Source organism: Parus major, chromosome 1, assembly GCF_001522545.3.
Source record: "Parus major isolate Abel chromosome 1, Parus_major1.1, whole genome shotgun sequence".
Taxonomy (NCBI): domain Eukaryota; kingdom Metazoa; phylum Chordata; class Aves; order Passeriformes; family Paridae; genus Parus; species Parus major.
Genome location: NC_031768.1, coordinates 31,928,380 through 31,955,397, shown reverse-complemented (window position 1 = coordinate 31,955,397; position 27,018 = coordinate 31,928,380). Strand labels below are relative to the sequence as shown.

At 37.6% G+C, this 27,018-nt stretch overlaps 1 protein-coding gene across 1 annotated transcript in view; it reads right to left on the bottom strand.

Moving 5' to 3' along the window:
• GABRG3 (gamma-aminobutyric acid type A receptor subunit gamma3) overlaps nucleotides 1-27,018 on the bottom strand; it is a 284,803-nt gene that overhangs the window by 122,111 nt on the left and 135,674 nt on the right. Inside the window, exons 4-5 of the mRNA XM_015632800.2 lie at nucleotides 14,652-14,872; nucleotides 12,310-12,392 (exon numbers count right to left, since the gene is read on the bottom strand). Of these exons, the coding sequence (XP_015488286.1) occupies nucleotides 12,310-12,392; nucleotides 14,652-14,872 (304 nt within the window). The remainder of the gene's footprint in view (nucleotides 1-12,309; nucleotides 12,393-14,651; nucleotides 14,873-27,018) is intronic.

Sequence of the window (27,018 nt, the reverse complement as noted above, 5' to 3'; positions counted from 1 at the left end):
ATAAACCACTTGGATATCTCAGTTTTCTTTTAATCATAAGACATTTATCCAAAAGTTTGTGGTTGTCTTCTCTGACTGCCAGAGGCAAGCAATGTTGTCTTACTGAAATACTGATTTTCAGACAGCTGCCGTGAGCAAACACACCATTCAGACCTCAAAGTTCCCTTGTGTTGAAAGTCATCACTTGCAGACAGACTTCTCCATGCTCATTTGGCCTAGCAGCCTCATTTGAAGTCAATCAATACAGGAGTAAAATACCTGTGAGGTAGAAACATGCATTTCCTCTGCTTTTTCTTCCTTTTAACTTAGAAAGACCAACTTTCCAGAATTAAAACATCAACAATAGTGAGTACCTTACATGGTTACCATTTTCTTTTCCTAAAGAAGTGGTATTTTCCCCCCCCTTTCATATAAATACATAGACATTACTGTAATAGCAAAAAGCTACTATTTCTTTAGGTATAAACTTTGAACTAAGATAAAGTATATTGACTGCACCTTCTGCAGTGAAAAAATCAGAGAGACAAAAAATTAAAAAACTGTAAAATAGCTACTGTGTGATCAGGTCACTTACAAGCAAATGAAAAAAAAAAAATATATTGAGAATCTTTCTGGTGTCCTTTTAAGGTGAGATTTGAAACTAAGAATCACATATTTAGGATTCTGGTTATTCAGGTTGTGATACTGTTGGATACGTCTTTCTGTTGATGACCAAAACACCACAAAGTTAAAATGTATGTTCCTCAAAAAGAAGAGTTTATATTTCACAGGAATAACCTCCTCTAAAAGGAAAAAAAAAAAAAAATCCTTGAAATTTGTTCATGAGTTTTGACATTCAGCCTTCTTCAGCTCAAATGCCATGCGACATGCAGATTATACCATTGTAACTCTGAAGACAATATTTTTAAAGCACAGTTATAGGAAATGTACACTCAAATGTCAAATCAGTTAATATAGATAAAGGAAAGACTTCTAAGTATAGGAACATTGGAGTACCTCAAGGCCATACCTAAATATTGACATATATTCCATTAAGAAAAGTTAAAGGCCAGACTGTTTGTCCATTTTAGAGGATTCACAGTAGGATTTGTTTTTTTCTTTCCTTCATCTTATTTAATTCTACATGGCTTCAAGCATATTGCTTTTCACCTTATTAGCTGGGAACATGCAAGAAATTAAAAGATTTAAAATTATTAAATATATTTTTTCACATCCTTTCTCATTTTTCTAGTGTCTGTGAGTATGTGTAGAAGGATGGATGTCTGTGAGAGAAAGAGAAGAACACAGATTCTTTTTTTTAGGTTTGTTCTAGTTATACTCATGCTGTTTGTTTACTTATTAAGGACAAAACTGGAGCAGAAGATGAGGATGGATCTTTTGGTCTAATATGTCCACCGAAAAAATTTCATATTAGCCTTCCACATATATTATTTTATTATGCTCTAGTCAAACAACAGTTTTAATTAGGAATTTAGATAGCTTTAACATATTCTGGGGCATGGTACAGAACACCTTGATCTAAAGACCAAGTCTAGGAACTTCATTCATGGTTTTGTTGATCTAAGGACCAAGTCTGGGAACTTCATTCATGGTTTTGTTGTGTAAGAGACCCATCTCAAGCATGGAACAGCTCTGATGTGTTTTTCTAGTAAACCGTGTAGCTAGGGACGAAAATAGAAAGGTATTGATGAAGGACCTAAATGCTGTGAACTGCAATTCATTCCACTTCCTGATAATCAGATTTGTTTTTAATACAAGTCTTGTTTTTTCACTGATGGTTGTTTCCTAGAGAAGGAACGCTGATGTCAAATGAGGCTTCCAGAGTTGAAACAAAAGGCATTGACTGGAACCTTCCATGTGGTGATGCACTCAGGGCTGGCCAAGCAGAAGAGACAGGTAGAGCTGGCCTTGCTTCCCAGTGCTTGTCAGGAGACATCAATGCCAAAGCAGCAGACTAGAGGAAACAAACAGTCTGATTACAGTGACACGGCAACTGATGCAGCTGGGAGAACTTCTGAGCTCCTAGATTCTCCCACCCCATCAGGACGTAATGAAGTCACACACCAGCTCTCCCTTTGGCTTTCCTGTGAAAGAAGCTCAGGTACAAAGATCTAGAAAGGAAACTCAGTGCCTTCTGCACATGCTGTTGATTTGGCAAATCCCCTCAGAACAGCGAGAACTTTTTATTCAATTTACGTGCCTCTTTATCGTTACTTTCCTACAACTGATGGAAAGATTTTATGGAAAAATCAGCTCTTCCTGAGTTTTAATAAATTAGTAGCAAAATTGCCAGAAGTTACATTATAAAAAAGTTAGGGAAAATAAATTACTTTTTAATATGCATGGCTAACCCAAACATTGAATCATAACATAATTTCCATTCCACAGAAATAGTCTCTCTATTTAGATATACAAAATTGCAGGGTTTTTAAAAAAAAAAGACTGAAGATCTGCATCCTATGGGAGAACATAAAAATATTTATTTAAAAATTTATTTAAATTTCATGTCTTGATGTGTATTCCTGCTTTCTTCCTTTAAAACTTACCACTTGTTTGTTTGTCTGTCTGGAGGGTTATGTGATAGGAAAAGGCATAATCCCATCATATATTGTTTTGACAGAAAAATATGCTATCCAAATATGAAAAAGGATTAAAATGTTATTATCTGTCATACAACATACTCTTTATGCAAAGTTAATCCCTTTTAAGGAGGCAGACCTGCCCTTCACAACAAGGAATACAGCCAGGCAAACTTCAGCAACATTCCTCTTAGAGGAACAGATGACCAGGGCATTTCCCTGATTGTCCTCTAGCACCATGAGGAAAACAACATTGAAAGCTGCATGACTGCCTCACTCTTTTTTCTTAGCTCCATCAGCTCTTAGGATATGCTTTTGTTTTTCCATTAATTTTTCAGTGCCAGAAGCAAGAAAAGGATGGGGCTTTTTATTTCATGTTTCCAGGATGCCTTGTTTTTTCCAGGTGTTAAGAGTAAATTAAATTGACAAGACAAGGCTAATGAATCGAGGACTTGATGTTTTCATCTTATATTTTGAGTCTGTTACAAGTAAACCTTTAATGGCTTCTACTAACCCCATTATCATCTGTCAGCCAAGCCTGGCAAAAGTAACAAGCATCGACTGGGCTCTACCCAAGACGAGTTTAATTTGGGAGTCGATATTCACTGGTTTTGTTTTACTTCTGTGGAGTACTGCAGGTGTTCTGCCTGACCTTGGCAGCTCTGGTCTCTCTTCATTCTCCTTTTCTTCTCAATTACTTGGTATTTGTTCTGGATCTGACAGTGGTTTGTTGTCTCTTGGTTCTCAAAATCCCAAAAGATTTCTTTATACTTTAAAGAAATTCTGCAGCAATTATTTTTTCTTATTAGAAGACCAGTAAGTTCAAATATATAGTTCTCATAGTTTGGAGATGCATTATTGTAAATTTTAATGTGGCCACTGACGTGACTACAGAAGACAATAACACAATCAATTTTTTTCTTTTTTTTTTTTTTAATCCACTCTTTAAAACAACAAAACCAATTAGAAAACTTCATGCTCTTTGTTTCTTTAAAAATATGAAATCTGTTGTACTAGAGATCTAAAATTACTTGAACCTTGTGGATTCAATCAAGCTTGTCTTCTGCCTTTGGAAACGTGCAAATCAGAACAGAAGAAAGGAAACGTTGCAACTTTTATGTTGCTTAGCAGAGTCTACCTGGACTTCTAATTTCATATTTTATGAAATATTTTATGAGGTACATTTCAGTTACATTAAGGGAGGCTACAAGGAAAGGAATACCAAATAAGCTATATTGTAACATCTGCTCACACACAATGAAGCATAAATTGTGGAAGGTGTCCTTGGAAATTTCTTGAAGAATTAAGTTAATTATGAAAGACCCAAAGAGGTGTGAGCTATGCATAGAACTGTAAAGAGTTTGGGCACAGCTGGCTCTGGCTGTTGTCTCTAAGACAAAATACCCCAGGCTTCTCCTTCTCTGTTGTTACCAGTTTGCCAGACATGCTAATTGAGGGATCTACACTTTCTTTTACCCTCTTTGTCTCCCTAACATACCTTTAGATGCCCTTCTTGTCATTCTTTGCATCCCTTGCCACGTTCAGCTCCAGATGCTCCTTGGGTTTTCTGACCCTATTCCCACAGAACCAGACTGCATCCCTGTACTCTTCCCAAGATCCCTGTCCCTGCTTCCATTACCTGCACATTTTCTTCTTGGCCATTAGTTTGACCAACAAGTCTCAGCTCAGCCATCTCTTATCTTCCTTGCCTGATTTCTGACACCTGGGGATTAAGAATTCTTACAATCTATGGAAAGAGTCCTTAGACTTCTGTCAGATCTGTCCCTGAGGGCAGTAACCCATGGATTTCTACCAGTTCACAAGGCTCCCCTTGTTGCCATGGGAATTTTACCCATAAGCTTGTGACCTATTCAAGGCCATTCTTCAGAGACAGCTCTTAACATTCAATCCATCTCTTGATGTAGTTGGGAGCCCCTCGCTCCTCATTCCTGCTGGACAACATGTAGCCACTCAAAGCTGCTCTCCTGTCATTGATGGCTACATTTCCCTGTCACATAATTGTTACAGTGTGTCAAAATCAGTCATTCTTTATGTTAAAAAATGTAATTTTTATTGATTTATATTGATTAATGATGCAAAAGACTGTGTCTCCTCCTGGTGCTCTAAATATCAAAAATATGAGCTCTGTATGTCAGATTTACAAGTGTAGGACAGCCAGGACTTCACAGGTTATAGATCAGCTCCTCTCTAATGATCAGATGAATTTGAAAACTAATTATCAAAAACCTAAATAAGCAACTAAAAATAATAGAAACATTTAGTACATAATAGGTGTTATATTACATTTGAGGGTTAAGACTATTTTCTTTCTGTCAGTGGTACATTTGTCACGCTGTCAAATGTTAGGTGAAAAGAAAGATTAAAAGCACAGGCTCCCATTGGCACATGATGAGATGCTTAAATGGGTTTTAGCTTCAAATAACGGAATAACACTGAATAACTTGATACGTGATGAAATCATGGGAACTAACAATGACTGTCACACAGCAGACACTCCTGAGTCTGTTGCTGATACATTCAGCTTTCAGATATGCCATGTCTTGCTTCAGCACTTTCTCTCATTTTCTACTGACACCGTAAGTGTAACTTAGCTACATATATTCTTGCCAAAAATAACTGCCTCTCAGGCAGGTTTTTTATTTCCTAAAATTTTTTTGAGGCTGATTTCTTTTTTTTTTTTTTTAATTTTACTAATAGAAAAGTTAGAAAAATGAGACTGGTTACTTTGAAAGGCTACATTGCACCTGGGATTTTTAAGACTTCCAGTCTCCTTGTAGAAGTAAGTAAGTAAGAGCTGGGGGGTCCTAACACTGAAATACAATCACCTATATTAAACCTCTGATCCAGGAATAGCACTTTTTTTTCTCTGAAGCAGGTTGCCTAGAGAGTTTGTTTCATATCATGGGCATCCCATCTTCCTCAGACAATTGTGCAGGGCAAATGGAGACACTGAGGATCCTTAGAAGACTGCTGCAAAACTGGGTTAGATGCCAGGTTCCTGGAATAGCCTACCATCAATCCACAGTCTCTCTGGAAGACTGCACTGGCCCTAAGATATCATGAGTTAAGCATTTTAGGCTTCACTAATTAGCACTTGCTGTAATTTTACTCTAGGGTCTCAATTTGCTGGAAGTAATGGCAGCTGCTCCCTCTCCAGAGAAGCCTTCAATCTTGTGGAGAAAATTTCACTATAAAAGGAGAGAATTTGGTCTGCTACTAGTAAAAAACCTTAGCTCTTTGTGGAGGAACTGGAGCACGGGATATTACATGAATTAACCATGGCCCTCAATTCTTCTTGGTCACTAAGGAGGCAAAGGTCAACCCTTGACCCTGAGGAAGTTTCACTGCTTTTTTTACCAAAGATATATCATTTATGTGTTAGTGGTTATCAGATGCAATGTCATATTGATCAATATTCCACTTTCATTACAACATGTTGCAAGTATTTAGAGACAGCATTGAATCATACAGCCATAAATGTTTAAAAAGGTGCCACTAATATACCTTGAACAATGAGACACAATACTAGCAGAAACAGTAGTTCCAAAATAATACTTACAATATGCACTAGTTTGGCACAAATCTACTGTAAATCTGATGTAGAGGGTATAATTTTACACTGAGTGTACTAGCATCACAAATGAATTGGAAAGATTCATAAAAATACATCATAGTTGAGAAATTAGATAAAAGTTAGCAGAACTTGCAATAAAAAATAATTTTGTAATAATTATTATGAGTCTTGGCTTGGCTATAAAATAGAGTCATAAAAATCTAAAGATACTTAATACAGTGTCTCTTACGTATTGAGAAATTTATTGAGTCACACAAAGAAAAGTAGTAGTGAATTAGTCAGTAGTGAGTAGTCAAGGAATTGGATAAATATTTGACTCCCCAGGAAACAGTGCAATACTTCCTAGGAATCTAACTTATATTAGATAAGAAAAAGAAACACCCTCAGGGAATTTTAAGGAAACCTAAGGGGAGTTAAAACTGAGCAGTAGCAGAATACATTCAGAAAAGTTATTGGAATGACAAAATGAAATTTCGTAAGATTATCACCTATTTTAAATTCACTGTATCCTGGTATCGTTGTAGGTATCTCAGGAAAAAAATGCTTAGAAATATTAATGCTCACAGGTTAACAAAGGCAAAGAAGATCCCTACAGAGCCACACACACCTCATAAATCTCTGGGATGATCAAATTTTCTTTGAAGATTTTCTTGCACACTAGCCAAGATATTTGAAAAAAATGTGTAATTAAAACAGTTTAAAAGAGGGGAAATGAAATAAGATATGGAAATTTCTGTGTAAGAGGAGAATTAGCAGAAGAATAGGAAGAGGGATGTGTCACAGGAATGCTTCATATATTATGTTCATTTATTGGTATATACGACAAAAGCCATTTGCTAAATACAGAGCCTGGGAGGAAACCTCAAAGGACGTATTTTCTATAAATATATTTCTTTCTTCTTTATAAGACCTATCTATATTGACTATTCTCTGAAAAAGAGAGTCTTCTGAAGAGAAGGAAGGATGCATGTGAACATTTCTGTCTTCCTAGAAGAGGAGAAAGCTACAATAGCTAAAATATGCTCATCACAAGAACTGGTTCAAGAATTCCATTGATGCCCCATGTTCTGGCTCAGCCCATTACAGAGAGCACAGGTGGAAATTCAGATCTGGAATAAAGCTCTTTCTGCACATTACAATGCCTTCCCAACATCTTTAATGAAACTCCTCTTGAGACATGAACATTAAGCTGTGCTCCTTCTGGCCTGTTCTTCATCAGAAGTAAATTTCTGCCCTCAGACTGTATTAATGAATCTGCTGATGACAAAGGAGATGAAACAAAGCACAGCCCATTCCACAAAACCAGCATTTACTTTTCTAGGCTAGGAGAAGCATATTAAAATGGGCAATGACAGCTAGTTGTGTTAGAAATTAATGATACAAGGCTCAAAGTACTGATTGCATATCCATAAGAGGTTTCATGTTCAAAGGGGGAACATTTGATTGAACTGAGTCTATATTTAGAAAAATGGGATCTGTTCCTCTCAAGCACTGTGTTAGATTTGGATTAATTTCTTTTAAAAGCATTGCACATTTCCTTCCTTTTTTTTTTTTTTCCTGCAATTCTTGGCATGTTTTTGTATGTCACTTTAAAAAAACCCCAAAACAACTCTAACATTTAAAGGCAAAAGATATTTGGTTTAAGTCCTGGCTGAACAAACCAGACCATCAGTCGTTTGAAATCTTGCTTTCTTCTATTTTAAACTGAATTAAAAGTAACTGAATTCTTTGTGAACCTTTGTATATGTATTTTGGTGTTTGCAATAGGAATGGCATTCTGGGCATGCCAACCTTTTCCTGTCTTGCAGCAATCCTCCTATAATGGGCAGCTCAGGACACTTGACTTTATGACTAGGGACAAGTTCATTAATTGCCTACAGAATGTGCCATAATTCCCGTTGTCAAAGTCTAAGGTGCTTTTTAAAATGAACAACTGTATCTGCAGTTTGATCAGAACAGCAGCAAGGAAAATAAACCTGTGAAAATCCATTAATCAATTCAGTCTTTTTTCTTTTTCTTTTTTTTCCTGGCCTCTTGCACTGCAGCTCAGTATTACTGCACCTGGTAAAGCCCCAGGCATGGCCTTACAGATTGTTTCAGACCTCAGGTATGCAGCTAGCACAGATTCCCACCATAAACCTCCTTGGACATAATTAAAAAGTTAGTTGACCAGATGCTGAAAACAAGGAGTAAAGGGTTTGTCAGCTTCATTTTGGCATGGCTTTCATATGCTGTCACCTGAAGGAGTGTCAAGTTAACCTTGAGCATGTGTATGGGGAGAGGAGGTGAAAGTTTCTGCTCATCTGAAAAAAATGAAGACCTCAAACAATTAACTGTTACACAGTTTTGAGTGCAAATGTTCTCACATTATTTTGCAGCACTCCTAGTCCTCCCAAATTAAGAAAATCCAGAACATTCAACAGCCTAAGCAGTGACTGAGAAAGGAAAAGTAAAACTGTGCAAGCGAGCTAAAAAAAAGTCACATGATAACTCTAATGCTGAAGAGTACTTTCAAATAACTTAGCCATTCAGCCTCTTTTTCCTGCTCCTTAATCTATAATGCTCTTATCCCTCACAATAAAAAAAGTAGTGGCCATTACCACCAAGTGATCTTGTTATGCTTCACAGCTCCCAATGTATTGTTGTTTGCTTTGTTCAAACACTTTTGAGTTATTATAATATTTGAGCACCCACAGTTCCCTATAGAAGGAGTTTTACAATTAATTGCTTACCTTTTCATTCCCAGTCTGCTTTTTCTTGCTTATGTCTTGTTTATTTGTTCTTGTACTGACATCATTCTTCAGACAGAACACCTCCTCTTCCTTCCTGAAGTTTATGTGAACCCTAACTACCTCAATAAACAGAATTTTATGGCAGCATCCTGAGAGTATTTCCAAAATGCTCAAATCAATGCTGAATAGAGATAACCAAGACAGTTTAATGTGCTATTTGAGTGCCAAAAGAAGCACAGCAGCCTCCCTTGGCTCAGGAGGATAAATTAACTCAAATGAAGAACGACAGTAGCAGAATATTTTTACATTGCTGCATATAGTACTTTAAAACCACATGAAGAAAGAGTGATTTTTATCGAGCAAAATCTATCCAAGATTGCTCCATTTGCAATCAAGTCACAGCATTGATTCTTTCTTCACTTTTCCAGGGAAATGCATGTTCGTACCATGCCTTGTTGTAGCTCGTTAGTGAGAAATCCTGCTTGGCACATGTGGTTGATCAAACCAATCTGGTGCATGGAACAGACACAAGCTGTCACATGGCACAGCAGCCCTGCATGATGTTCCTGGGATCAACTTTTCACATGGGCACTGTGCTGAGTGCACAGCTACACAAGAGCAGCAGCACAAGGCACACACTGACCACAAGGCCTGGCATGCCAGATGAGTCCATCATGTCACCTCACATACAACACCTGCACAGGTTAATGAGCTTCAGATTATTAAAATATTTTTAAGTCCTATAAAAGAAACTAGAGAGCTCTGGGAACATGTTCTTGAGCAACAATTTTCCACAGGAAGGGTAGGTGTGTTTTGGTAACTACTGTTAGCACACTGAGATGGGTGCTTTCCATAAGCCTAATAAGTTTTCTCCTTATTCATCCTGGCAACCAGGTGAAGTGGAGCTCAGTATTCCCACTGAGACAGATCATCAGCTGTCCCCAGAGCAAGAACAGGGTTAGGATGCAAATTAGCTGGCACTAGAGGTAAATATTCTAGACAAAATTTAAGATGAGTTTCAAAGTTCTGAAATGTCAAGAGAAATTTATATAAAAAGTCAGAAATTTCAAATATTAAACTTCATCTGTGTGTTGAGGTGTGGGGAATATTTCCTGAAACCTGTGCTTCTTTGTGCCTGCCTACAGTGGAAACTACAAAGATTTGTCTGTGTGCTGAGGAACAAACAGGAGGGATGAAGGGGGAAGCAGAGGTGCGCTCTGAATTCTACAAAGGTTTTTATTTTATTCAAAGACATACATCTTGGCATCCCTAATCAGCTTGTCCCTTCAGAAACTTGTCAGAGAAGGCAGTAATAAATCTTTCAGGCATTCACTCAGTCATTCATTTCATGAGTCCCACTGAGTGCCATCTAGCTAGACTGCTATGAATGTACACAAGACTGAAAATACAAGTGAGTTATGTAACAAATTAATCATATAGGAGATATTCTGTATGATGGTAACACCAGTGCTGAAATTATTCAAGGAAAAAAAAAATGTAATTCAGCATGAATCTGAAGAAATAAACCTATGTTATCAACGTGACCAAAACTGTTGTCAAAACTATAAAACATTATTTTAACATTCCTCTACAGGATCCTCCATCTGGCAAGAAACTACAAGGAACACACATAGAAACTGCAACACATTCACATTCTGCTTTAGCCTATGTAATCTCCACAGCCAGTAGTACATGTCTGATGGCAACACATGTATATTGCAAGGTGAGAAGTGTTCTGAGCTAATAGATCAAATTAGGAGGAACATTTGCAACACAAAATGTATTTGGAACTTTGCCATGGAGCAGAGCCTGCTGAAGTACTGATGATATCCTCTCCTTTCAATAAAAACCATAGAGCATAATTTACTTGCATTTAGCAACTGTCTAGCTATTAGGGAATGCAAGGTTTGAAGTGACTTCCTGTTTATTAGAGTTCACTTTCTTTGGATATTGCTATCACAGGATCAATCAAATTTATGTGGTAGCTTTATTTATTATCTTTGGACTTGAAACTTTTAGTAGGTTTCCATAAATCTCTGTAATTTGATTTTTAAAATCAAAAACCTTTCCCAGCACTTCAACAAAACAACAGCAGATTGCCACAAAAGCAATGTAGTTTCTATGTAGTAACTAAAGATAGCTGAGGTGCATAGAGTTCAGTGACCAGTGTTCATTAGATGGAAAGCTCCTTCAGGAGCTATTTGCCTCTTGGTCAGTTGAATATGCATATTACACACACCCAAATTAAACACACAATTGTATATTTCTAGCCAGGTTAGCTTTTACATATAAAAAATAAAAAATGGCAACATAGTGATAGAATTTTGGAGGAAAGGGAGACATTTGCATCATAGGTTTTTAATTTTTTTTCTTGGGTAAAAAGAAAAATACACTCTGAGTCAGAAATTCAAATCTGTTTTGTGATTGTGTATCACTGTTTGTACTGTACTTAAAATAGAAATCAATAACAATGCATATGCACAATAAATATTTATTATGAAAATAGTCAATAGTGTTATTCTTCTCTCACTTTAAAAGGGATTAGGGAAATAATCTTGTTTCTAAATAGAGAGCCAAAACAACACATTTTCCTTTCACTTTCTGAAGAACATGTATCCTGAGTCTTAAAGATTGTCAAGATTAAAACCTTCCGTGGAGCTCCTTTTAAAAATGTTTTTAAAACCTTTTCATTGTGTAGCTTTGAATTACAAAACTGTGCAGGTGTTCTCCTGAGCTGACAGCTCTCAAGTTTTTTCAAATGAATCCACATTAAGAAAACTTCTTATTGTAATATTGAACCTCAGAATTAACTCACCTGGTTGTTTTTTTTCCCATACATTTCCCCATGTATTTTTTTGTCTGTTAGGACAGTTTTAAATATGCCACCAAAACAACACACAACACAACATTGGGACTTCTGGACAAGCTGAGCAATAAAAGGAAAATGAGATTTACAGTAGCTGCATCATTTACTTTTACTATGAAGCAGAGAGGCATTACCAGGCTATGTGCTGGTATTACTCAGATGTTCAGAGGTTACTGGGCATGTCCTCGTGCTGTGCACTTCCACCAGGAAACCGAAGTTTCAACTCTCATTTGCAGTGCCAAGTGAATTAACATTGCACAGACTGGTATGAGTATCTGCTGAGTTTGTGACTGTAGTATCAGATAAAAAGGCAGGTTCTAGCAAAAATAACAGAGTAAATCTGTGGGAGACTTCATGTCTTAAGTCCACTGATGGGGAGCACAAGAGAGGAAAACAAAAGTTCCCTAAGTGTTTGAGCAAACCTAAACTTCTTATACCAGTTATGGAACAACTGACCAACCTGACCGAAGTCAGAATTAAACTCACACCCCTGCATATGAGTCAGATACAAGAATAAGGCATCAAAGCAGCACTTACAGCTGGAGAATATCAGAGGACATGAGTGTTCATCCATGGGGAAGTTGTGTAGCTGCAGCTGGCACTCAGCGTTGATGGTAAGCCTGTGAAGAAACCAAGAGTCTGTTATTATGTGCCAGCACAGGGAGCAGCCAGAGGAGGAAGCAGGGTAGCCTAAAGCATCATGAAAGAATGCTCTGATATCCATAAGGCCTGAAAGGAAAGAACCATATTTGTAAATTGTTCATTGGTTGTTTAAGCCTGATACAAAACAATGATAATGATCTTAAATAATTTCAGACACGTCATCAAGACTTTCTGGATCCCAGGAAATCTGTGCATACATGTTTCTCTAGAAAATTCATCATTGAAGGTTCTGGGATGAAAGCAGCTATTCTTTACAAAAATAACAGGAAATATGGCTCATGTGGTATGTAATTCCACAAAATTAGAACTTCAGAGTGAAACTTATAAAAATATTCTCCATGTGTACTTATAGTGTGAACTTAAAATTCTTTCAATTTTTTTCAGGCTATCTCTCCAAAACTTAATAAATCTCTATGTGTCATTCTGTATCTCACAGATGGAACAAAGAGATCAGCAGAAACATCTTCATCCCTACTTGAAAGCTGGTTTTACATGACACCCCTAACACAAAGTATACTATGAACACAGTCAATTTAAAAATTGCTAACAAAAATCAATAATCTTCAGTCTAATAGCTTACAAAGTGAATGTACTTACTCAAGGAAAATTGAATTAAGTGCTAGTTTATTGTACAGTCTGTTTAAAAAAATACTACCTAGTTTCATGACAGAACTCATGCACGTGGGCTATGTGGGTTTTTCTTTTTGGAAACTAAATAAAAAGATAAAAAACTCTGTGGAAAAAGGTTTGTGTCTCAGATATAGGATGGCAGGGAGAAAAACTCTTTCTTGGAAGAGGTCACCTGTGAGGTACTTAATAGCCTTATTGCACTGACACTAGAAGAGGATTTGCAGTGCTGCAGCAGGAGGGCATTCACACCTTGAAAGCGGCAGGGAAGAAGATGGAGAGGTGAAAGCACACTGAACCTTGTGTGCTTTCTCCTGTACACATAATACCCATCAGCTCCTGACAGCACCAGGGCACACACTAGCTACCTCTGCCATGTCATACCCATTCTGGTACACAGGTCAGATAATTGGGTTTGAATTCCAAAGCATTAACAATGATCATTCTAGCAGTTTTTCCTGTGTGAAAAGGAGGCTGACCTCAGTGACCAAAAAGGACTCAAAACATCTTTCACCTACTAAAAATGCTCATTCCAATGGGTCAAGTAATAACTTACTTTTAGCTGGTTTAGACAAATTTTGTAGTCCATTCAACAAATAGTTTCTTTAGTAAGAGGTATACAAGTCTAAATACTTTTGGGTAGATACCTGAGATACTGAAACAAAACTTAATAGAGAAAAAACAAAAAACCCATCAAAATCTCCTCAGAAAAAAAAACCCAACCCAAGAAAGAGAATATTGACGCTGACACCTTAAACCTCAAACTCTTTAGCTAAAGGCAACTGAAATACGCAAGAGCTCTTCACAGTAGAGAAAGCCTACGAGGGAAAGGGCACTAAAAATATCAACAGTTTTTCCAGATGTTTATTTCCTTTCTTATTGTTTGCCAAAGACTTTGTACTGGAGCCCAACAGCAGTTGCAAGCACAATCAGACCTCTAAGTTGCACTAAGAAGGAAATATAGCGTGAAAGGCACGTCTCCGAAACTTGTGGAACATGGCTTATGGCAAAACTCCCTTCTGAACAACTCATCTCTTCCACAAGTAAACACATACTTTGATTTCCACAGGCTTTTTAAAATGCAAATATATACAGTATTTCTAATACCATATAGTTGATTTTATCACAAAGATTAGAAAACTGTAAAAGCCTTTCCTCCAGCAATTCACTCTTGTGATGAGATGTGACAGACTATCTTTCAGCATGACTTATTTGAAGAATAGAGTATTGGCATTAACATGAATCTAAAAACGCTTTATCCAGCCCTGCATCTAGCTCCGATCGAAAAGGCTTTTAACAGGTTTTATGGGACTACATATTCCCAATTTTATTACAAGCACTAAAAAGCCCAGCTTGTACAATTTAGACAGACTTATTTCCTGTTTCTCAAGGTTTCTTTCTAAGAAAGACAAGACTTTGTTTTTTAAACTTGGCAGTACTTATGCCTGAACAGGTAAATATTTGTAAAGCGTGGCCAAGTACAAATCAGGAAGAAAACAGCAGAGAAAAGCAAAGACATCGCTGAAAATTACTATTACTAGACCAGAGGTGGGAGAAGCCTTCAGCCCTGCACCTTGCCAAGTGCTCACCTGAGGGTGTACAAGATCTTGCCATCATTCCATATGCGGAGGAGCTGGTTGGGGGTGGTGATCCAGTGCGCCTCTGCTGTCTTTGAGTTACGAAATATTGTGTCTGGGATCCAGATCAAGCCAACCATGTTGCTGTTCAGAGTCAGTATTTTCATGGTGCTGTTGAAGCGAAGACGGCTGTCTGTCCATGTCTGGGCAAAAAATATATCAATTTGATATTCCTGCAAAGAAAGCATGATACATCAATTGAAATCAGTTCTTTGAAGAATCACATTTCACATTTGGTGTTTGATTAGGTCTGTTCTGGTGTAGGGTATGCTCTGGCCAGTGGAACTATGTTTTCCTTTTCTACTGCCTTAGGATTTATTTTTTTTCCAATTTTTTTTTCACCCTTTTATTTTTATGTCTAGCTGCTTAATGAAACTTGCCAAGCATCTCACTTCCATTGGTCCTGTGCCGTAACAATTTCAGCATTAGCACATTCTCTTTCATTGTCTCTGAAAAGTCACAGCTAGAAGGTATAATTTACACAGACTTCTTTGTCATAGGACCAGTAAGAAACATGAAACATGAACAGAACACACATAAACTAGGGAATGGTAAATTTCCCAGATTATAGCAATGCTTTTTAGGGAAGAGGTTGTGTAAATTCAATAAATTATTTTTCCCATTTGCTAGCAATTGTTCAGCCACTCTTTCTCAGGCCACGCTGCAGCAGAATGAAAAGGCAGGTTAGTGCTCCTTTACAGACATCTCATGTATCCCTGGTGCTAAGAGCTGAACACTCATTCCTGAATATGTTAGTTTCTTAATTTACATGAAATTTTTCCTTCTGGTTACTCCATGTTTTACTACTCTGTTTCTGTAGGTAAGCCATCATAGTACATATAAATGAAGATGTTAAAGTACACACAGACAAAATTATATAGGTGAACATATAAACACACTGGTTTATGCATTTAAGACCCCATGGAAGAAATTGTATTTTAATTCTGTTTTTGAATTCAAGCCACCAGAGACTGCAAAAGGTCATGCTTCATTTGCTTGTGTTCCTCTTCCTCTTCTCACAGACTGAAAAATGAAAAATAGACTGCTCTATTTTTGAACCTCAGGGAAACAGCCATCTGAGTCTGTCATGCAATACCCTCCCAATTTCACAGGGCTGGTTGTGACAGGGATGACGTTTGCTGATGTGGCACAAAGTGTATGCTCAGAACAGAGGCTAATAAACGGCTTGGGAATAATCCAAAGGAAAACTTCTCTTTAGGACCCCTGGTAGATGCACTCCTGGTGTATCTGAACAAAGATAATTAGGACTATGTGTAAAGTCTGGTATGTCTTTGACAATTCTGAATTTTCTTTTATTTAATTTTTTTCTGTCTATTGTTTTAATACAATAGTATTGGGTTTTTTCTTCTTTAGACAGCTAGTAGAGCTTGCAGTCTGAATTGAAGAGAGTGCTTTTGCTAAGATACACCTGTTTCTCCTGTGCTATTACATTTTTGGCAGGCTATCCCTTCAAAGCTGATGTTATAACACCAGGAAACCTAATTCACTGGCACCATAATCCAAGTCCAAAACACACTCTGGACATCTCATCTCTAGATGGTAAATGATCAAAAGGTGCATAGATGGTGCTAGAATGTATCCAAGCACCAGGTAGTCGATCACCTCAGGAATTAAAGCCTAGCAACCAAAGGCATTAAGGACCATTTTCCTTCATAGCTTATCTCACTACTCTTTCCCATTGTATTATTATCTTTATTTTCACAGGGAAGATGACAGATTTGAATCTGAAGAGACTTTTCTTTCATATGGATGACATCCCCACAGATCTGAAAGATGTAATGTAATGTACACAGTGTACTTCTGATACTCAGAAAGAACACGCTTAATGCACCAGGTTTTAGATGCCAGAGCACTGATCTTCTTTCTTTAAGTCAACTGCATTTTAGCCTTTGAAAGTCTAGTGAGAAGTGTTTGGCACATTCAGCTTCTGTAGAGAGGAATATGCCAGACATGTCTATGGGTTTCTCCATATGCTGAGTGAGTAGAGTTGCTTTTCCTAGCCCACATGTGAGAATCTGTATTTATAGAAGCAGAGACCATTTGTATACAGCTGGCTAATGACAGTGCTGTCTTTTCACAGGACAAGTTTTTGCATGATATTCAAATTTGAGCTTATTTTATATGAATGCTTCATTTTGACTAAATTTAGGAGTAGCCATAGTTATTTTCTAGTATATCATGCATATTTAAGGATTTTTAGGATTTAAGATATTCAGGATTTCTACTCTGCCAAAAGAAAGGAAAGACCCTGAGCTCCTTAATACATTACCCTGAGAAGGTGCTGCAGCTAGATCTGAGCAAAGTGGGCTCCAGGAGCAGTATAAATGTAACATTGTGGTTTCTATTCCAGTAAGCTACTCTGGCTAAGTGAATTACATTACCCAGGAAGCAGGGTCACTCTAACACCACTGCCCAACTCCTGTTTTGCATCTTCATTATTTATTACTGCAAGTAGAATGTGCCACCAATGATCATTATTCAAAATACCTGTACAATGGGCCGCTCCATTTGCCTTAATAAAAAAATTTCAACTCAAATTAAATGGTTCCCAGATCTTCTGAGTTAATTAGTTCTGAAAAATATCTGCATTTTTCTGTTGGCAAACTGGGATGATAAAAAAAAACAAAGGAGCATTTTTAAAAGAAAAGTCATTAAATTTGTTTGAAGTTAGTTGTATCGACTTTTTAAAGACTTTAACCCTATTTTTTTTAAAGTATTTACAGTGCTCAGATAGAATGTAAAAATTACAAAACTAAAATTTTCCCAGTAAAAAGAAAGACATATTTCTGTTTAATATCTGAATTGAGATTCTCACCATTAATCCCTTTCAGAAGTGAATTTTATATCAGTAAATGCCTTACATTAATCTCTGGAAATTCTTCAGTCTTTAACCAAGCAAATAATGAGGTATGATATTTAAATAGCCACTGTACCATGAAGGAACAGAAGTCACTTTTAAAACTGGCACTCAGTTCTCCACTTCTAATGGTTCTAAGTCTATTCATATTTCAGAAAATTACCTCTATCTTCACTGACAACAGATACTCCATTCCCAATGAAGCCAACAGCTTCCATGCACTGTTTTGCACAGAGCTGGTACAGAGATCTGCAGCCCACAGCATCCAACAAGAAACTGCCAGAAGAAAGGTTTCTATGTTGGTTTCACAGACAGGTCAATATGATAAGATATAAGAAAGTAATACTCCTCATTTGCTAGCTAATACCTGCCATTTTAGATCTTTACAAAACGTAGTGATTGCTGTTAATTCAGGCAGGACATCAGGTTTCAGTGATGTGATGCCTCACATGAAACAACATCCTAGAACTCTAACCATATTCTTTATGTTCTATTCTACCCCTGCACCAGTAATTTTGTTAATAACCTTACAATTCTCCCTTCCCCCCCTGCCTTTTTTTCCTTTTTTTTCCCAGCAACTATTGACTACTGCAATGAGCACAGGCAGATAAGAAAACCAGCAAAATTTTGAAGATTTCTTCCCAGAAGCAAAAAAAAATGCAAAACATGTTCTATGTGAAAAATACTGAGGTCATGTACAATAAAGTGTTCTGTCACTAAGTTTACTTGTCTTAATGGCACTTGGCTTGCCATGCTAACTAAACAGAATCAAGATTTCCTACTTTTACCACATATTCATCATCACAGTGCCTGGAGGCATTAAATGAAGTTACACTCCAGGGCAGCCAAACTTTGAAAAAGGCATTCTCCTTGAGAAGAAGGGACAATCCTAACAGGAGAAATAGGTTTACATGCTAACACCAAGAGAAATTCTAGGGAAATCTTATTTCATTTAGTATATAGACATACTTCTGAGATAATATTAATTTTTACTGATAGGAAATTAATTATAAATCTAAAGGATTGATAGAAGTATAATTTATTATCAGTTATAATAGATTTAATTTTGTTTGGTTTTAAAAGTCAATTAATGAACCATGCTACATGCCAAATTCCCCACTCTTAAAAAACTTCACTGAAGTGAAAACTCTTTCAGGATTCTACAATCTGTTCAAATATGATTACATAGGGACATTTTTTATTAAAAAGTAAATAATTTTAGGAAATTTCAAAAAATATGAACATGTTTCCTAGCTGAAGACTGGTGACAAATACAAATACTCAGCTGAATCTTTAACCACACATCATTAGACCTTTTAAAAAATACTAGATTACTAATATTTTTTGCTCTTTCTGGAAAGAGTAGTATTTCCCAGTAAAACTAAATCAGTTTATTTGTATTTTGTTTGATACTATGAAAATAAAAAGTTTAATTTCAGGCAGATACAGTGTATCTTTCTGTGAAATGTCTTTTTTTTTTTCCTTTATTACTCCCCAGTGTCAGGTAGCTACTTATGACCAAAGAATTTCTCCTCTGCACTTTTATGCAAATTAACCTTAAATTAATGCATTATCTTATACATTTCATCATGCAAAGAGAAAGATTGTTCTAATTGCAAGACTTCTGCTTGCAAGAAACGCTCAGTTATCACCTGGAAATTGTAAGTGACATTGTGTCACTGAAAACCTCTGTATCGTTTCCTTTGAGGTTTGCTTTGAAAATGGGATCATAAATTGACACCTGACAATGCTCACACAGCTTCCAAAAGCAACTCTTAAAACCAAGGAAACATGTTTTGGTCCCTTTATCTGCATACTGTGCAAGTAATTGTCTCATGTAGAACATTTCTTCCCATCCAAATTTTATACACCCGCCTTTAAATCTGAAATATCTGAGAGAAATGACTGAATGAGATGAGGAAAATTAGATGGTATTTTTCTGTTTTATGGTTACGAAGAGAGCAAGAAACTAAAGACAATTTTGCCTTCTTAATTTTCACTGATTTGTGGACAGGAGATACAACCCAGATTTAGCAACAATATTACCTGCAAATAGCTGCACATAGTCAAAGTTCTAACTACTTGATTTTAGCTTTTTTTTTTTTCACATTTTCAAATATTCCTAATGTGGTTTCATTAGTGCTTTGAAAATAATCAAGAGTCAGCACTGAACTATTTGCCCTTCAACTGTGTAGGAATGATTAATGATTTGGAACACCTTGAAAATGCCATTGTCTAAATTGTCCTTAGTCACAGAGAAAAATACTCGCTTTTCAACTGAGTCTCCAATTGTTTTCTCAGTCAAAAGAGTAGCTAATCTATTGTTGGTAATACATGTAGCTTTTCTCCTATCATACTGTCTCATTTTAAATCTGAAAAATATGATTTAATAAGCTGTCACAGTCAGGTAATGGCTGTGAATGACTACGGATAATAGTGTTGCATTCCTTTGTTGCTTCTGCTGCAGCCTTCTCATTTTCTGCATTTTCAAAATTCTCCACGTCAGCAACAACAATGTCAAGAGCCCTGTCCTTAGAGAAAATGCAAGAATTTCTTGCATGGTACTTTTCAGGTTTTTACTATTGTCTACTAGACAATTTTGGTTTTTTTCATTTTAGAACCTATATCTTGATTGGTGACAGAGTGAGACTGTAAATGATTAAAGCTGTTACAGGAATTTGTGTGAAGCTGGTACTCAACCAACTGAAAATAGATCTATAATTAGGGTCCAGTTTAGATTACAATAATTCTGTGCCCTCCCACATCCTTTGTATAACATGTATAACCACAACACACCACAAACACTGTCTGCAGAAGCTTGGAACTAACCATTCAGTAAGAAGTATGCTTAAAAAATTAATGATTGAACCTGTTACATGCAAATTGTCATAGAAATGTTAAACATTATGGTTTAAAAGGGAGTATGGGAAGGGGCTGTTAAGGGAAGCTGCAGAGAAATGGGAGCAAATCTCTAAAGACTGAGTGTTTCCCCCTCACTCCACCCAGCCATAGACCACAGGTAAACACACTCAGGAATGTCCTTTCTTTGTCATCCTTGGATTAGAAGAACAAAGAGAAGGGTTTGAGATATTGTGTTTTAGTAGAAAATGTCCCAAATATTAAAGCCATGCTCATGATGTCTATTTATTTAGTCTGCAATTTGATGCACTTGAGAACATTAAAAGTGAGTAATCTCTTCAGAGTTTGAAGGTCATTTTCAATAAAAGCATATTTTTTCCAGCCCAGTTCACCACTAAAAGGAAAGTTCAATCAACAACAGAACTGTCAAAATTATCCTGCAAAGGGCTGCCTGATTGATTCAACTGCCTGTTTAGTTGTGTGAAAAATGAGGGAAAGAGGAAATGCTCCCTGAAATAAGGGATGAGTGGTTCCCTCTTCCTGAACCAGTACATTCACATGTCCAATATCAAAACACTGCGAGTAATTCTCTTGGGAACAGCCCACCTTCAGCTTCCCTGATTTACTGCATCTTACCCTGGGCTAAAACACAGAGAGATTTGCCTTTGTCCATCTTATGAGCAGAATTCTGATAATTTGAAGAGGTACCTTGATCATCCCTATTTTTGGTATTGATGGAAAGAAGTAGTTCCACAGCAGCTGCTCATGACGTGTGCTGATTGTTCATCAGAGTGCATGCTGTAAAGATTATGAAGTCAGGAACTGTGGTGATCTCAGGAGACCTCTAGAAGGCTTAAAATGTTAAGCTTTAATGTAAACCTTAATACAACTGCTTGATAGCTTCTGCTTGGGTTTGCACCCTGTGTGCAACTTGCATTCTAATTTCAAAACTTGGTAAAAACCTCACAGACATCCTGTGGAAAGGAAATGGAAGTAATGGAATGGTATGGAAAAGTAATGGAATACCAATGGAAACACACACTCTCATGTTGTGGAAATAGTGCACAAAGAAACAAATCTGCTGGAGAAAACACAGTAAAATGGTCTATTTCATATGCAATGTACATTCAAAACCCTTGTGGTATCAAGATTTACACAAGCCTTCTGTGAGGACAATAATTCTCATAATGTCCTGAAAGTTGGCCTTGCTTTCAGCAGAGCTTGGGATGAGTGCAGTAGCACGGTTAGAGCTGCCTGTAACTTTTCCTGCAGTATCTCTGCCAGGCTGGAGCTTTGTGTTCCCAGAGGCTGCCCAGGAGCTAAATGGGGGTGTATTTACTTCACACTCCGTACAATGCTGGGTTTGTTGCCTAAGAGACAGGATAACAGGGATCACCTTCCCATTCTCCACCAGTTTGGTTTGTTTCCACTCTCTATGCTCCTGCTCCCTTTCCAGATCCTAATTCCTAATAGCCTCTATTGAGAATGGAAGAGTGGGCAACACGTTCCCACTTTTGGATTTTTTCTCTTCTTAATCTGAATTTATTTTTCCCATCAGGGTTAAGGCTGTACCTTCAAAAGATATCCAGAAGAAATAGATGAAAGGTTAGGTTTACAGTGGTAGTAAAATATAAAAGTTTGAAAACTTTCCAAACTGTTTTATGTATAGAAAGATTTTCAATAACTTGCTCTTTTGTGAGAATTTGCTTTGGTAAATTCTTCCATACTGTTACGAGCATCATGGTTCCATGGAGAAAATACAATGAAAGAAGTAAAGTCAAAGTTGAGATTGTCACCACAGATAGAAGGGCTATTCAAGTTAGGAATGTCAAAATATTTCAGCAAGCAGCACCAATCATCTCCACAGCTGAATGCTTTGAGTAAAAAGAAAAAAAAAATAAAAAAAAAAAAGGAAAAAAAGAAAAAAGAAAGCTCTTCTCATCACTGACTCAGTAGGAATCTTGGAGCAAGGGGTATGGAAGCTCACCTGCTTCACTGTAGTATTGCCTCCTGCCTGCTTAAGAAGGTTATTTCACTGATTTCCTGCTATTCTAAAGAGGGAAAGACAGCTAACTTCACACTAAAAAGAAAGCATGCAATTATCATGAAGCATTTCCTTTCTCTGAGAAAACATTAGTCTGTCTCACTCCCTATTTTGGCTCTTTGGAGGCTAGCTCCAGCCCTTCTGTATTCCAGATAAATTCTTGCTTTCAGTTAAAGGAAGAGCTGGGGATTTTTGTCTTGGCCCATCCCCTGACATCTCTTCATTACTTCTCTTCACTCCACATTGATGGATTATCTCTTCTGCTTCAATCAGTCATTTCATACTCAGAAACACAGCATGAAATTGGAAAGAATGCATTTCAGAAAATCAGCTGTAGCTCTGTTCTCTGCCCTTTTGGTGGAAGACTTTGTAAAATATTGCTGTTTCCCATTTCTTTTTTTTTTTTTTTTGAGTCTTCTGTTGCTCTTAAAGGATTCCCAAAGACACCCAGATTGCTATGATCATGCCACGACTGCGTTTCCACAGCCTCTTCTCTTGGTGTGTCAGGGTTCACCTCCTGTTGCAGGCTGTGCCTGATGAGAAGCTTTGCCTTCGATGAGACATAAGTGCACATGCTTTAAATTGGGCCACTGTAGGAAAAAGAAGTGTCCAAAGCATGCAGAGAAGTGCAGGGGATGCCCAAGGCAGAGTGCAGACTTTTCACCACTGTTATCTGATGAGCACTGTTACTCAAAATGCTAATCAGAGTAGTCATTCCTAAGAAAATTGCTGCTGGAAGGAATAATGTTTTTGGGATTGACAGAGAAAGTACAGAGAAAGATCTCTCAGACCTGTAGTTTAAGGCTTTACTAAGACTGCAGTCAGGATGGAGAGAGAGAAAGAGAGAGAGAGAGAGAGAGAGAGAGAGAGAGAGAGAGAGAGAGAGAAAGACTCCAAATGCATAATTGAAGAAACCAGGGTTGTTAACTTAAGAATTTAGTAACATAAATGCTCAAGGACAAGCTTACCTCCTGTGGAAATAGTAAAGAAATAAAAATTAATAATCCCTGATCAGAAGAAACAAAGAAAGATAAAATTAAAAGTCTGAGAATATATGTTAATGGCTGTACTTAATATAATAAAGTACATTATCAAGGTCTCCTAAGAATACTTGCTATCTGAAAAAATTATAAAATTATAAAGATACTCAATAGTATTTACATATTACAACAGAAGATGTATTGACTTTATAAATATAGCTCTTGAGTAATTACCTTATTCAAAACAGAAGCTAAACTACTTTTCACAAAAAATAAATGTATTCTCAAAGACTGCACACAACAAGGTTTTATGGTCACAGTCTCTGTATTAAACAGGGGTTTTTTTAATGATGGAAAGAGTGTCTTTGAACCAAAGAAGTGCAAAAATATTTTGAAACATATTTTATGTCATCAGCTGCCTAGAAAAGGAGAGGTTACCATGATGATTTTACACATACTGTCACTCAGCACAAGAACAGGGAGACAGGGCAGTCATGAAAAAACAGACACTCATCTCAGAGTAGAGGGTCAGGCACAGTGATGGCCTCACACAGAATTCTGAATGAGACAAAAGGTGGTAAGGAACACTTTCTAAGGAGGCAGGTGGGAAGGTCAGATGGGTCTAAGTCCTGTTCTAGCTGTTCCCTTCCAGAGGCACTTTCAGGGTGCCATGTTATATCTTAAGGACCCACATGCCACTGTACTGTGAAAACCAAGTGTCCCAGAAAGCTGCACTCTTACAACACTGTGGCTGGGAAACCAACAATTGCAAACTCTTTTTCTCAGAAGCTGAGATATTGAGGGTGTCCATGTCTTCCCCAAGATGCAGGAAAGCTACAGCTCAGCCAGGATTTTTCACAGTTTCAAACCATCCTGCATCACTGAATGTTTTCAAGGGTCAAAATAAACAAAAATATACAATTCTGCATTTGCTCAAAACAAACACTAACGCATTGATTGCATCCCCACAGCTGAATAAAGAGAGACTACACAGATAGCCCAAGCACCACACACCCAGTCATTCACCTTACTTTACTGACAGCTGAATTCCTTACCCTGTTGCTCCCAAGGCAAATCTGCCATGGAGGCAGCTAAAACTGAGAAATGTAGACACACACCAGTTGGTGCCACTCAGTCTTGGTCCCTGGATATCTTTGACTTAGCAGAATAGACATACCCAGGTCACAAAGTCGAGATTTATTACAACTTAAGTAAGATCCAAAAGGAGAGTTTAAAATGCTGGATGACAGAAATCAGGGGAATAAATGGAGGCACAGTGAACAAGGGATTTATATCCTATATCCACAGGATGTGAATAGGTGCTACTCTCATTAAACCAAATTATGCACAAAAAAGCCAACTGTGCACAAAGTAGTAGAAAAAAGCTCATCTGTAAAAGCCCTAATTTGCATATGAGGGAAATGCAAATGTTTAACTGCTCTAAAAATAAGATGACTGTTTTGCCACATAGGCACAAGAAGATGGTCTGTAATGACTCTGTGTACAAATCTTCCTTTGGTCTTGACCTCCAAAGGAGCCAGGGCAGCCCTGCATCCTCTGCACTGCTGGCTCAGCTGAAACCAGACCCCTCTGCTTCTGCACTACTGGGAGCACTCTTTCATGTTCAAAATACAGAGCCCATAAGCCTGTGCTGGTTGCCTTAGCAGGCTGAGCCTAGCCTTCTCATTTCTGAGCCTAAGAGCACTCCAGATTACAGCTTACCTCTCCAGAGGAAAATATTGCAGGCAAATGTATTCATGCTTCACCTAGGCTTCAGAACAGAGACCAAAGCAAAGAGACATTTTCATAGGATAAGTATCTGGGGGCTGGTCCTTGCCTCAGTTTCTTAATCCCTTGCATTTTGTTTTTTTTAAATTTTGATCTATGTTTTTGTCCAATTCCAAGGCTCTGAGCTCCAGTGATCCAAGCCATACTTCCTCCCAAATATTCTTGTGTTGTGTGGTGTGACACTCAGAGTTAGTTCTACCTCACCATAAAATCCTTCTTTTCAAAACAAAGTCCATCAAATTTCAGTTCCTCCTTGACTGCAGTCCATTCTTTTTGATGTGAGACTTATTAAAACATCGATTGACACTGGTAATTTTTCACTGTCCCTAGTCAGGGGACAAGGGACACCAGATGAAACAGCAGATGGCTGATTGCCATTGCAATGAAAGAAATTTCAGGAGTTCAGGCTTTTCCTATCAGTTTTACATGAGCACATTCCTCTTATATTCACAAACTCAATCATTCACCAGTTGGGGAAATTCAAAAGGAAACTACCAGAAATTTTCAGTACTTGATATGATTAGGGAAAAAAAAAAGAAGAAAAAAAAAAAAAAAGAACCCAAACAGGAAATTTGAAGATCTGTGTTGCAAAGCTCATTGGGGAAGATGAGATATTGTCCTATAAAAATGTGCAAAACAAACTCATTCCTTAAATCAGCATGTCTTCTGGTACTTCTTGATTAATTCTTCATATTGCTACACATTTTTTACACTATATTAGAAAGAATAAAAAACAATTCTTCCACAACTTGTGAACTAGTTATATGAAGAGATGAATGTGAGTGTAGCTTGTGTGGGAAAAATACTTTCTCTCCAGTGCAGCTTCACTTTCTAACTAGAAACAAAATGGTTAAAATAGTTAATATAAATAGGTGATAACACAAGAGCTCTTGATGTGCTGTGCCTAAACCCACCAGCACCAGGCAGGTAATTTTATATAAGGTCAGCTGCATCTCCAACCCAGGGGAGGAAGGCACTTCATCTGTTGCCGTGGTAACCCTGCCACCCCCCCCCCCCTTCCCCCTTGCTCCCCCTCCCTCCGCTGGTCCCCTCCCTGTTGCCACGGTAACCACTTGACATCAGTCCCGCTTCTGCCAGCCCCGCATCCCGCTGCGGCCGCAGTCCCGGCCGGCCAGCCCCGCTGAGCTCCCTCGGCCAGCAGCCCAGGGTGCACACCGACAGCGGCACTGTGCCCCTGGGAACCGAGCCGGGGAGACACGGGAAACGCTTTCAGAGCCAGAAAAGGTTGTGGAGCTTGTTTTGTTTACACGGATTTATGCAGGGAGGTGCTACAGGGGAAAGTCATGGGGTCAATATAATGTTTGTATGGTGTTTTCTGCGGACGCAGGCTGATCCTTTGATCAGAAGCGTATGTCACTGGTAATTAACTCTAGAGCAGTCTTTTTCCTGGTAATTTTTCCTTTTATTATTTCACGACAGAAACAATAATATTGACCCAGTCACGTTTCTCTGACTCAGTGTCTTTTGGCTTATTCAGTTTGCATTTTTTTCCTTTCTGAATACTTAAACTGGGAGAAGTTTTATTATTACCTCTATATTTTTCTTTTTCCAAATTTCAGTTTAAGCCAGATGGAAAGAAATGTTCTGCTTAGAATCTTGCAGTTTTTATTTCTGAATAATTTCTCCAGCCTTAATCACTTCCCACTGCAAAAATATAAACCTGGTAAGCTTTCCAGCATAAGTTTTCTGAACCTTCCTTAATCACTATTAACTATCCCAGTTCAGTAAAGCTTCTTTCACTAGAAGAAT